The 11,713-nt window shown below is 34.9% G+C and overlaps 6 protein-coding genes, 2 long non-coding RNA genes and 1 other non-coding gene across 9 annotated transcripts, besides 1 other annotated feature; 4 read left to right on the forward strand and 5 right to left on the reverse strand.

Annotated features, from left to right (window-relative positions):
• The first annotated feature begins 700 nt into the window (after positions 1–700).
• Positions 701–1,059: an LONG TERMINAL REPEAT.
• Positions 1,060–1,095: 36 nt separating this feature from the next.
• On the reverse strand, positions 1,096–2,121 carry SPOM_SPNCRNA.1383. The gene has a single exon (NR_150261.1). It is a non-coding gene; the product is annotated as a non-coding RNA (long non-coding RNA).
• Positions 1,226–2,839, forward strand: rud3 (golgin protein Rud3). The gene has a single exon (NM_001021200.3). The coding sequence runs from the start codon at positions 1,238–1,240 to the stop codon at positions 2,441–2,443; it is 1,206 nt and encodes a 401-aa protein (NP_595293.1). The 5' UTR covers positions 1,226–1,237; the 3' UTR covers positions 2,444–2,839.
• On the reverse strand, positions 2,292–2,499 carry SPOM_SPNCRNA.4859. The gene has a single exon (NR_194215.1). It is a non-coding gene; the product is annotated as a non-coding RNA (long non-coding RNA).
• Positions 2,799–4,806, reverse strand: prp31 (U4/U6 x U5 tri-snRNP complex subunit Prp31). The gene has a single exon (NM_001021201.3). It carries the CDS (start codon positions 4,480–4,482, stop codon positions 2,926–2,928), a length of 1,557 nt encoding a protein of 518 aa, NP_595294.1. The 5' UTR covers positions 4,483–4,806; the 3' UTR covers positions 2,799–2,925.
• A 225-nt stretch (positions 4,807–5,031) lies between these two features.
• mdm35 lies at positions 5,032–5,600 on the forward strand (the record flags this gene model as incomplete). Its single annotated transcript, NM_001021202.3, has 2 exons — positions 5,032–5,070; positions 5,133–5,600. 2 exons carry the CDS (start codon positions 5,032–5,034, stop codon positions 5,301–5,303), a joined length of 210 nt encoding a protein of 69 aa, NP_595295.1. The 3' UTR covers positions 5,304–5,600.
• A 116-nt stretch (positions 5,601–5,716) lies between these two features.
• SPOM_SPBTRNASER.05 lies at positions 5,717–5,798 on the reverse strand. The gene has a single exon. It is a non-coding gene; the product is annotated as a tRNA-Ser (tRNA).
• Positions 5,799–6,933: 1,135 nt separating this feature from the next.
• On the reverse strand, positions 6,934–11,662 carry SPOM_SPBC119.16C (uncharacterized protein). The gene has a single exon (NM_001021205.3). The coding sequence runs from the start codon at positions 11,552–11,554 to the stop codon at positions 10,208–10,210; it is 1,347 nt and encodes a 448-aa protein (NP_595298.1). The 5' UTR covers positions 11,555–11,662; the 3' UTR covers positions 6,934–10,207.
• On the forward strand, positions 6,998–8,697 carry rti1 (DNA repair and recombination protein; the record flags this gene model as incomplete). Its single annotated transcript, NM_001021203.2, has 6 exons — positions 6,998–7,228; positions 7,327–7,410; positions 7,564–7,743; positions 7,802–8,054; positions 8,107–8,185; positions 8,231–8,697. The coding sequence occupies 6 exons, from the start codon at positions 6,998–7,000 to the stop codon at positions 8,517–8,519; spliced, it is 1,116 nt and encodes a 371-aa protein (NP_595296.1). The 3' UTR covers positions 8,520–8,697.
• On the forward strand, positions 8,770–10,179 carry npa3 (GTPase npa3). Its single transcript, NM_001021204.3, has 3 exons — positions 8,770–8,872; positions 8,947–9,100; positions 9,157–10,179. Exons 1-3 carry the CDS (start codon positions 8,815–8,817, stop codon positions 10,046–10,048), a joined length of 1,104 nt encoding a protein of 367 aa, NP_595297.1. The 5' UTR covers positions 8,770–8,814; the 3' UTR covers positions 10,049–10,179.
• Positions 11,663–11,713: the final 51 nt, after the last annotated feature.

The following is an 11,713-nucleotide window of genomic DNA, read 5'->3' on the forward strand; positions in this document are numbered from 1 at the left end:
TTTCTTTAGAAATATACCACAAACAGTAAAGAACAATCAAGAAGTAAAAAATGATCAGCACGAAAAGCTCCGTGTAATATACAAATGCAAAAAATCTTGTAACAAAACAATCAACCAAAAACAGCTCTCCAATGTGAAGAACACCTACCCAGCTAAGAAAAAAATGCAAAAAAAATGTTCTTCGAATAGCTGAATATAAAAAAATAAATATTTTTTACAGTGAAAAAAGTCTTTTTCAATGTTATAATCTTCAAATCTACCAATTAATGATATCTGAAGCAAATCGAAAATGCAGCGTAAAATCGAAATGTGATTAAAAACCGTATGTTGACCAAACCAAGGACCAGCAATCCTCCTTATTTGAAAGAAAGCTCTATCACCGTAGATGCAAGACAACGCTACTTACTTTGCAAAAACCCGAATGAAAAATAAACAATCTGAAATGCAAGTTCGTAGGAACTACCAAACCGTCAATATGAATAAGAAAACAACTCTTTTCTTTAAAAAGAATATGCAGACTCGTTCAACCTCATATGTGTGGGAGTTTGTTTATGTTGGGCAGTGAGGGACGAGAAAGGAGAAGGAAGAAAGAAACACTCTTTTTCCAACTTAGCGGTTTATTTCACCACGTTCGTTGGTTAACATGAGCAGAGAAAGAATAGGGGCGTACCGCAGCACAACGGTCAACAAAGTATGTTAATGTCAGCAATACTACACTACGCTATGATACACTACGTTGCGTATCACTATATGTCATATGTTGGAATACTAGCTAAGATCCGTTTATTGATAATCACGGGTAACTATCCGTCTATATACATAGATACCCGTTAATAACAACTATTTAGAAATATTATAAATAGCGTTACAACTGAACCTCGTTCCTCAGTTCAGTTATGAGCTATATTAGTGATAGGTAACATTATAACCCAGTTAATACAATACCTATACTCAGTTGCTACTTATACAACCTGTGTATTGTAATATAAATAGACCATAAGGAAAACTCACCGCAGTTCTACGTATCCTTAAATCAGATACCAAACTGCGTAGCTTACAGTTAAAGTTGAATACGTTGCTACTGTTTATTGTAGTAACAAATTTTAAAGCAAAAGGTTTAGTATTTCGTAAACCAAGTTAAAGGAATATTATCGAGGTTTATGGAAATGTTTACGAAAAGATGGATGTTTTAGGGCCACTCTAGAGCTCACTAATTCAATTTCCCATAATTTCTGGAATGGCAGAAAATGCAGGAAATGAAACAAAATTGGTGGAAAATGAGAATTTACAAGAGGATTTAAGTCGTTTGAACTTAGAAGATGAAAAAAATGAGCTCAAATTGAATGAAAAAGGCGGAGTTTTGAAAGAAAACGATGAACATTTAGAATGTTCAGAATCTTTCAAGAAATTGGCGGAGAAGGAGGAAGCTTATCAAACATTAAAGAATTCTTATAACTCATTGAAGCAGCAACACTCTAATTTACTCGGGAAGGTCTCGGGAATTAAGTCAACGTTGGGAGAAAGGCTTAAGAAGGATTCTCAAGAGTTAGCTCAAAATCGAAAACGAATTCAAGAGCTCGAAAAGTCTTTGGGCGATGCAGAGGAAGCACTTAAGTTGAGCAATGAAGAAACCGTAACCTTGACCGCACAAGTAGAAAGCTTAACGCAAGATATAACAGATTTGAGACAGCAAAATGCTTCGCTTGTTGAAGAAAATCAATTGTTATCGACTCAATCAAAACAATGGGAAAGAAGAGCCAGAGATGAACATGAGATGCAAGAATCATTGGCCGTTCGATTGGCAGATTGTGAAGAGCAGCTAGCTAGAGAAACTGAAAGACAAGAGCAGTATGAAGTTGAAATTCAACGTCATTTGACAAATCAGCATCAACTAGAAATTGAATTAGAATCCACCAAAGCTTCCCATACTGAAAACCTCGGTGAACTTACCAGAAATTGGCAGAAGGCCATGGACGACGTGACTGAGAAATTCGCTTCTAAATCAAAAGAGTACGAAGATTTGCAAAATGAGTTAGATGCTACACAGAAAAGGCTTTCAAGGGTCTCTGATTTGGAGCACGAGGTGAAAGAAAAAACCCTACTTATTGGTAAACTGCAGCACGAGGCCGTTGTTTTGAATGAACATCTTACAAAGGCTCTCTGCATGCTTAAAGATGGAAATAATGCAGAAAAAATTGACAAACAACTTATTTCTAATTTGTTTGTCTCCTTTTTGACGCTTCCTCGCGCTGACACTAAACGTTTCGAAATATTGCAATTAATTTCTTCCGTGTTAGATTGGAACGATACGCAAAGGGAACAAACGGGACTTCAACGTCCTGGTTCCTCTGTAAATAATTGGAGTATTCCTCACAGTGCGTCCTCTAACTCTCTATTCTCCGATCATTCCTTTTCCAAAAGACGTTCTTTCCATGACTCATAATTTTCTTCCACACTAACCGATAATTTTACGTTTCAATTGAGCAATGGTATGAAAGATTTTTCTTTTTTCTGTAAATAATAATATCTTTCGCTCTTTTTATGTATCGCTTTTTTTTTTCTTACTTCACAACTTAATTAGGGGTTACCTTTTGCCGCGCGTACAAGGTTTTAGTATTTTTTTACTCTCTTTTCACACATTTTGAAGGTTGACTATATCATTCTTGAAGTAATAGTTTCATACGTTCATTTTGATATTTTGCCTTCTCCTGCTATGCCTAGCTTTATGGCAAAAGCGCTTGTTGCAATTTCATCTATTAGTCAATATTCTTAATTTTCAAAATTGTTTGTTAATATCAGTTTTTTCGAAGAATTTTAAAAATATCATTTTATTTTAATCACTCAGGTCATAGTTATGGTCTGTATTACTAGTATGCAAAAGCAACATAGCTATATGCAAAGTAACTAATCATTATGAAGACATTATTATGAAAATTTATTTTTCGGCTCATTAGAATCCTTCTTTATCTGTGTAAAAACACCATCACGAAACCATTTGTTGGCCTCTTCTACTTTTTGTTGTCGTTGAAGTAAGGGGTTCACTAGTTCAATGCCTTGAATAGGTGTGAAGGATAATGAACTTTGTAAACCGCTTGCAGCAAGGGGATTCTTCTGTGCCATTGATTGTAGTTGGGCCTTCCGCGCTTTTGGTAACCGTAATTTAGTTCGAGAATCAATTGACACTGCACGAATTTTTCCTTCACCTTCTTGACCAAGCATACCAAGACCTTCCGTTTCGTCAAAATTAAAGACTTCCGCCTCCTCCTTACCAAAGGCGACGCGATTCTGTAATCTCCGCAATTCCGTTACGGCATATTGCTCTTTCATCTTGCGAATTCTTCTTCCTCCACGACGACGTTTTGGCCTATCGTCAGGAACGGGTAGCGCAACAGTTGGTTTCTGTGATGGAGGTTCCAAAAGCTTTTCAATTTTCCGTTCAACTTCCTTTCGAGCAGATATGCCAAATGAGCCATCAGGATATTCATGAATGGAATCGATTCTTGCTGCTAAAGCAACTTTAGCAGCAGTCATTCGGATAGCTTGCTTTCGTACATCAGGAGGGGTCTTTTGAACAATTTCCGACATATACAAAAATCCATAATCCCCACTAACAGCCGGATTGTTAATACCAATTGTTGTCAGCCTCCTTTTTCCGAGCGCTGGTAAATTGCAAGCAGGAAACTTTCCAAGTCTAGTCAATCCTCCTGCAATGCCGATTAAATTGGCAGCTGTGGTAGAACCCACGACTGCAGACAAATTAGGAGCTACGACACTAATTCTTGATTGGACATATTCAATAATTTTTTGCTTTTCTTCACCCAATTGCTGAATTGCCTCACAGCAATTTTTAACGTTTTTTATCATTTCATCTGGAAGAGGCTTTCCCACTGTTGTCGTTGCTGTTGTAGCAATAACCATCACTGTAGCAGAAGGAAGAAAGGAAAGTTTGGTTTTGCTGTTGTCTAAATCATTTAACAGAGAACTAACAGTTTTGCAATAGTCAAAGGCATTCAAGACCAAACTACTTAATTCAGGAAATCGGTCATGATACCATTCCTTCACGAGTCTGTGCAGCCGCAGGATTTCATCGTCAATTTCCATCGCAATTGAATTAGAATCCACGATAAGGTGATATTCGAGATCATCTTCGATGTTTCCAGTGATAGCTTGTTTTTCGGTGCCTTTATATTTCTCAGTTCCTTCTATGATATCGCGAAGACGTGTAGAATTCAACAGCTGATAAATGTTCTCATTATTGTCATTAAATTTATTAGCAACTTCACTAGGCAATTTTTGAGCAGAATCGCTAATTTTGGTAATATCCAAATCGTTTTCTAATTCAGCAGAAATGCCATTTCCTTCCTCTAATTGTAACTCTAACCGCCTTTTCTTCGCATCTGGCCCAAGTTCATCAGTAATTGTAGATTCTGTAGTTTCCTCAATATCATCAAGATCAGCTAATAATTCATCTGCCAGTGACATTATATTGGTTAAAATCCTTGCCTAATGAAAAACTTTTTGTCAAGCGTAGTTGCCAGAAAAAGAAAAAAAAATAACAAAGCTGGTTCTGGAAGTCTAAGATTTCACTAAAAAAAAGACTAATGAATAATTCAAAAATAGGACGTAATCAGCAAACGCCAGGATAGTAATGTACAAAATAGATGTATGTGGCTATTTAATAGAACTGCAACTTTTTATAGGCTTAATAGCACTAATCGTGCAAATTTGAAGATTAATGCAAATAAATAAGTAAAAATAAGATTCAAATTCGCTTTATTGACAAGTTCCAAGTGGAGTGTCAAACTTGAACTGGCATGGGGTATTTTGCTTAGTGCTCTACACATACTAGACAACCACGTTACTACGGTCATAGGGAATTGGGATCGAAAACTGCTTGATTCATTTCTTCAAGTTTGTTAAATTTTTTTCGTTCATTTTTTTTTTCCTTGACAAGGAAATTGGTTTAATTGATCTGGAGAAAATTCATTCATTCAACAGTTTGGAAAAGTATCAAGATTACTGAATCCAACTATGTCGTCCTCTGTTAGTGAAGAATGTACCCCTGCTAAGGTAGAGTTTTCTTTATATGATAAACACTGTGGACGAATTTTAGCTGACTAAATTATGAACAGAAGAAGTATGATGCCTGCTTTAACGATTGGTATGCGAATAAATTCTTAAAAGGTGATCTCCATAATAGAGACTGTGATGAGCTCTTTGCCGAGTACAAATCATGTCTTTTGAAGGCTTTGAAAACGAAAAAAATAGATCCTCTTCTTGAAGCAGCACGCAAAGAAGATTAAAGTAAGAGCATCTTTGGATATATGATTTTTAAGGTTGCTTTGAAAGATAGCAGTACCATGGAATAAAGCTCTTCTTTTAAAACGGGTGAAAAAGTGATAAGCATCTGTGCAATTGTAAGTTTATCAGAATTGTAGGTAACGAAATATCTCTGCCATGAAGCAAGTATACACTTCTAAAGGTGTTGTTTAAGAACATATGATTCGGCATATCCTTTTGCTGGCAAACCAATAATTCTCTAAAAGGGTAGTTGACTAAGATCATACTAAGTAAAATGATATGAACATCTTTTCATTGGACTCACCTTTGTAGAAAACTTGTAAGAATATACTTATAATCAAAGAATTGAATGGTATTCCTTCTTAATTAGTCTATTTTCACTTCGACATGCAAAAACATTATTTTGGCAAAAATTCGACACCAGCAGGATTTGAACCTGCGCGCGGAGACCGCAACAGATTTCTAGTCTGTCCCTTTAACCACTCAGGCATAGTGTCCAAGTCTGTCACTAAAAAATATATAACATATACATATTAACTACATCAGTCGCAGTTAAACAATAAAAATTTGAATGAATGAAAAAAAATACTGTAAATGTCAATTGATTTTTATCATTTTTAAATAAATAAAATTTGTAACTGTTAAGTCAAATTTCGAACCTCTACGTTTAGGAAAAGCTTTGCATGAATGTTCAGTATTTTCTTTATTAGTTTTGGAACTATTGTATTCAAAAGTACACTGAGTCCAGTAGTAATCAGTTCTGTTGAGAATTTCATACTATTGATTGTAATTGATATACGGTATTAAGAAGCTGAAAGTTGAAGTGCAGTCAATTTCCTTTGTAAAACATGTCTTTCATAGTTAGGTAGCAAATTGGTATATTAGAGTTTAATTGCAGATTATTAATCAAAAACAAATTTTTACCTAAAATATTATGCGTTACGCCAAATTTTGAGTCGTTAACCTAGCAATTGCACAAGGGCAAACAATAAAAACGAGTGGGTGATGGAATTAATAAGACCAGGTTTGTTTTTGCTAGCTTCTGCAGCGCAGTTTATTTATAGAAAATATTGTTATTATTTTTAGTTAATGAAAATTTGGGTTTTTTTATATATAATTTTCCTAAGAGTCGTATTTACATATATATAAACAAAAATATTAAAAATCGAAATACTTATCTCTAAAGAAATACATGTCAAAGCAAATCATTTTACAAATAAAGAAATTGCCTAAAAAAATTAAATCTCTTTCTAGCAGCCCATGAGTAATTTTATGCACACCATAGAGCACATTACTGTTTGTTTTGTTTTCTGGAGTGTACCAAGCATTTATAAATTGGTAACACAAAGCAAATACGTTCTTAAATGTAAGGTCGAAGGAAAGTGACTAGCAAGCTCAATTGTTCTTTTAGTGTATAATAGAACAGACATAATCTTCTCGAAATCTTATATGTTTAAAAGCTTTTTTTTTCTGCGTTATAAAATCATGCCTTTGTTTAAGGAAATAAATTGAGATTTTTTATTAATTTGCATTTTAAATTTGCTAGATTTTTTTTTTTTTGTTCATTCAATTGTCAAGGTCCAATGTTTACAGACGCGTAAACAAACAAATGTGACGTGGCGAAAGACGCGTATAAAAAACCCATTATTCTTCTTTTAACATTCCTTTAAATTAAGATCCCCAAAACATTTTCAAAATGGGCTCGCTACCTGATCAATCGTCTTGTGAAGAGTTTACTGATTCGCAACAGGATAAGATGACAAAACTGCTTGCTATGCAACTTGGCCCAGAGTATATTTCTCGCCGAAGTGGTCCAGGAGGAGGATCTGTTACATACTTAGAAGCATGGAAAGCAATTGAGCTCGCAAATGAAATATTTGGATTTAATGGGTGGTCTTCTTCCATTCAAGACATTCATGTCGATTATGTAAGTGTTAATTTTGCGTCAAAATTCTACGAAAAAAGTGCAAATCGTATCAATTCTTGAGCCTATATTTATTTATTTTTACTAATCATTATTAAAAGGTAGAAGAAACGAAAGAGAAAAAGTTTAATGTTGGAATCAGCGTTATTGTACGCGTTACATTAAAGGATGGCTCCTTTCATGAGGTAAACAAAACATGTCCTCAGTAATATTTCGTGATACCGGTTAAATTAATTATAGCAAATGGTATTTTTTTCGAAATAATTCATAACTTTTTCGTTCTTAACTATTCCATATCAGATTGTGGCCAATTTCTTGCTAACAAATGGTTTTTCTAGGACGTTGGATATGGATCTATAGAGAATTGTCGAGTGAAGGCATTAGCTTACGAAAAATGTAAAAAGGAAGGAACTACGGACGCATTAAAGAGAGCTCTTCGAAACTTTGGAAGTAGCATGGGTAACTGCCTTTACGACAAACGCTATATTCAAAAAATCTTGAAAATGGCACCTGCCCAGGTAATATGGAAACACATAAAATTTAAAAATAATTAAGCTGACAGAAATGCAAAATTAGGCTGAGTTCAACTACGACAACCTTTTACGCGCAAACAAAAGACCCTATGCACGGTTCGCTCAGAAAGTATCTACCCCTATAGAAAGCCATGCAAATAAAAGTGTTAAGCTAGAACATAAAAATTCAATAGAGAAGAAAATTTCCAATGTGGATAAACCTATATCAGATCTCATTGAGAATGACATTCATGAAAGTCTGCCAGCTCTGCAAAATCCCCCCATTCAAAGCCATTCAGAAACAGACCTTTACGCAGGTATAAAAAATTTATTAATGACCAAATTGAAAAACTAAACATAAAAATATAGATGAAGAACTGGACAGCATCCTTATGCATCACGAGCGCCCGCCTATTCCTGAGTCACCTAGGGTAGAAGAATTCGAGGAGTAAGACAGACCGATCAATGCGTGCGAATGCCGACTAACTAATAGATTATTAAACCAATTTGAAGGAGATGAAAAAGTTTCTGTTGACAAAATTGACGCACACGATAAAATGACCGAAGCTCAGGTTGTCAAGATTCCCCCAGTACAATTTATGAATGCACGTGTAGCAGCAGCAGAAAACCCACATATAAAGCACGAGGGAATGGCATTTCAGTTGCACAAAAAGAGTAATTCTATACTAAAATCATCTAATATAGACCACAACAGATCCATGCCTATACGACGTCCTTCGTTAACTTCAAACAACTCTGCAAACACGTTCTCAACGAAATAAAAAAAATAAAATTGAGTGAAACGTTCAATGGTATAAACTTTTAAACTGCTTGCGAAATAAATTGCTGTACAACGAACGTCTCAGTGAATTTAACTAACTATCTTTCTTCTATTGAATGCAAAATTTCGATTTTCGAGTTCATGAATCAATTTATTTTTTTAATATACTTTAAACAGAATTAATATGAATAATTAATATGAATTTTTAAGACGTTCAATTCAATTTGTGTTACCCAGTAGTTTTTTGAACTGACCTTTCACCTCTTCTTCCACTTGGTTCAAATAAGTAGATCAAAATGACAGATAAAGAGAAGAAGCCTTGTGCCATCATAGTTGTAGGAATGGCCGGTTCAGGTATGAATTTTTTTATAATTGAAAAACCAATAAAGCACTCAACGCAGCAATTTCTAATCATTTTCATGTAATAGGCAAAACCACCTTCATGCAACAACTGAATGCACACCTTCATTCAAAAAATAAACCTCCTTACATTTTAAACTTGGATCCTGCTGTTCGAAATTTACCCTATGAGGCAAATATCGATATTCGTGATACAATCAATTATAAAGAGGTTATGAAACAGTACGTTTGTCTATTCCAGAGTTACAAGATTTTGGGAAATTTTCTAATTCATTTAGATATAACTTGGGGCCAAATGGCGGTATTATGACAAGTTTAAACTTATTTGTTACAAAGTTTGATCAAGTACTAAAAATTTTGGAAAAACGTGCACCAACAGTCGATCACATTTTGATAGATACTCCTGGACAAATAGAAATTTTTCAATGGTCTGCCTCTGGAAGTATCATATGCGATACACTTGCCAGTTCTTGGCCAACATGCATCGCTTATGTTGTCGATACGCCAAGGGCAACATCTACTTCAACATGGATGTCATCTATGCTTTATGCATGCTCTATGCTCTATAAAGCCAAGCTCCCACTTATCATTGTTTATAATAAATGTGATGTTCAAGATAGCGAATTTGCGAAGAAATGGATGACCGATTTTGAAGAGTTCCAGCAAGCTGTGACTAAAGACGAAGGTATGAGTTCTGAGGGTGCGACATCTGGATATATGGGTTCGTTGGTAAACAGTATGTCTTTAATGCTTGAGGAATTTTATCGTCATTTAGATTTCGTGTCCTGTTCGTCTGTGACAGGTGAAGGCATGGATGATTTTTTAGAAGCTGTTAAAGCTAAAGTTAAGGAGTACGAGGAAGAATATGTTCCAGAAATGGAACGAATGAAAGAAATTCAACGACAGACGAAAGAGAGACAAAAAGAAGCTCAGCTTTCTAAACTCATGAAAGACATGCATGTTTCTAAAGATAAAGAGGATGTTGGTCTAACTGTTTCGGATGCCGAAGATGAATATAATGGCGAGTTAGTGGATCCTGACGAAGATGATGGTTTAACTGCTGAAGATAGAGAAGATATGATTAAGCAATATCGTGTTGCTCTTGGTATCTCTGACGATATCTCTGATGAAAAGCTTCTTGAAATGCTTACAGAGCGTATGAAGCAATAAAAACAGAGAATAAATCTACTCATAAAAAATGAATAAAATAAAGGTATTAGGAAGATATGTTATAATATATTACTTTAATGACAAAATGGAATTTCTTTGAAACCGGTGCTCGAGGTAAAACTCGTTTTTTATTTTAGGGGATTGGTAAATCCCTCTTGTCTACAATAGTTTCCAAAGTATAAATAAAAAACATGTAGATGCTAGAAAAATTAGAGATACCCGCCTTAGCCAAAAGTATTTACCGTATTGCCAGTTGATATGTTTTTTTAACCATATTTGTGAAATTTCTGACACAAATGATTTATCGAGTGAATGACATGGATTCAAACCTAATGTTTGCATGTCTGAAACATTGAATGACTCTGCGTTTGAACTCAAAACGGTCAGCAATTTCTGATTGTAACGTTGGAAGTAATCCAGCATATTCTCATTTAAGAATTCCTGATCTGTCAGATTGTGATGGCTTGTATTAAAAATGTATTTAGAAGCCAGAGAATAGGTAGTAAGCCCCCAACTACTTTCCCCGTCAAATGATAGATACCTAGAAAGACCCTTAAAATTAATTAAGTCATCATATGAAGGTTTGATACGGATTGAATTTGAGTTGAAAATTTGCGGGTATTTATTAGCATTAAAAGAGTTGTCAGGCCAATATAACGCAAGGTCGTACAGTGAAGACTTGGAAAGTAATACAGTATCAGTTGTGCAAGCAATCCATCCCTCTTCTAAGTCATTATCTAGTAATGTGCTAGTATTAGCCAAACCAACAGAGTAGAATGGGTGCAAATCGGAAAGTAATATTGGTATAGAAGCATCAGATGATCTTTTGATAGAGCTTAGTCGAACAATCATATCGATAATTGAATACAGTTGGTCATCATGAGAAGATATCAAAAGAATCCGCTTGCGTTGAAGTGCAAATTTATAAAGACAATAAAAAGCCGGTCCAAGGTGATCGAGCAGAATTGTTGCGTAAGATTGAGAGAGTTCCTTTGAATTGGCACCTAAGATAGCAAATTTGTTCCCTTGAAGTTTCTCAAAAAGAGAATCAAATTCAAGATTCACAGCTGATGTTTGTAGACTTTTAAAAAAATCACTATCTGATAACTGGTGAGATGTGCACTTTTCAGAAGCATACGTTTCAGAAGCGTCTTCCCCAAATTTGTATTTCAAAGTTGCTAACGACAGACCATTCGCGATATAGAGTAATGTTTCTCCATATTTTACAACAGCCTCACCAAAGTTAATATCATCGCTGAGGATGAGTCCGACAGATGTAAAAAATGCACTCCTTTCAAACGAGGGGTGTTGCAATTTTGAAAACACACTTAAGCATAACTGGTCTTGAAATCGAAAAAAAATGGTACAATTATCTAACTCCTGTATACCACTAGGGAAAAGCAAATATTCAATTCCTTCAACATTGAAATCTCCAGGATAATAATTCTCGACGTTGTAGCCTTCTTTTGCATCAAACGTCGCCAAGACGATGGCTTGAATAGACATTGATAGTGAACGAGGTTTATTTTTAATGAAGATGAACCAGAAAAACTATCCTATAAATAGAAAGTTCAAAAACAGTACAATTAAAAGTTCATTAGTAAATGTGGTGCTAAAATTCGGGTCAAAGTTTGTTTACTATATAAGAATAAGGAGTTATTCGTC

This window comes from Schizosaccharomyces pombe (genome assembly GCF_000002945.2).
Source record: "Schizosaccharomyces pombe strain 972h- genome assembly, chromosome: II".
NCBI lineage: Eukaryota > Fungi > Ascomycota > Schizosaccharomycetes > Schizosaccharomycetales > Schizosaccharomycetaceae > Schizosaccharomyces > Schizosaccharomyces pombe.

Excerpts from the sequence above, each read along its gene's own strand:
- rud3 (NM_001021200.3), top strand. The coding sequence starts at position 1,238 with ATGGCAGAAAATGCAGGAAATGAAACAAAATTGGTGGAAAATGAGAAT.
- SPOM_SPBC119.16C (NM_001021205.3), bottom strand. The coding sequence starts at position 11,554 with ATGTCTATTCAAGCCATCGTCTTGGCGACGTTTGATGCAAAAGAAGGC.
- prp31 (NM_001021201.3), bottom strand. The coding sequence starts at position 4,482 with ATGTCACTGGCAGATGAATTATTAGCTGATCTTGATGATATTGAGGAA.
- npa3 (NM_001021204.3), top strand. The coding sequence starts at position 8,815 with ATGACAGATAAAGAGAAGAAGCCTTGTGCCATCATAGTTGTAGGAATG. Across the intron at positions 8,873-8,946 it reads TGTAGGAATGGCCGGTTCAG|GCAAAACCACCTTCATGCAA; the intron begins GTATGAATTTTT and ends TTCATGTAATAG. Across the intron at positions 9,101-9,156 it reads TATAAAGAGGTTATGAAACA|ATATAACTTGGGGCCAAATG; the intron begins GTACGTTTGTCT and ends TAATTCATTTAG.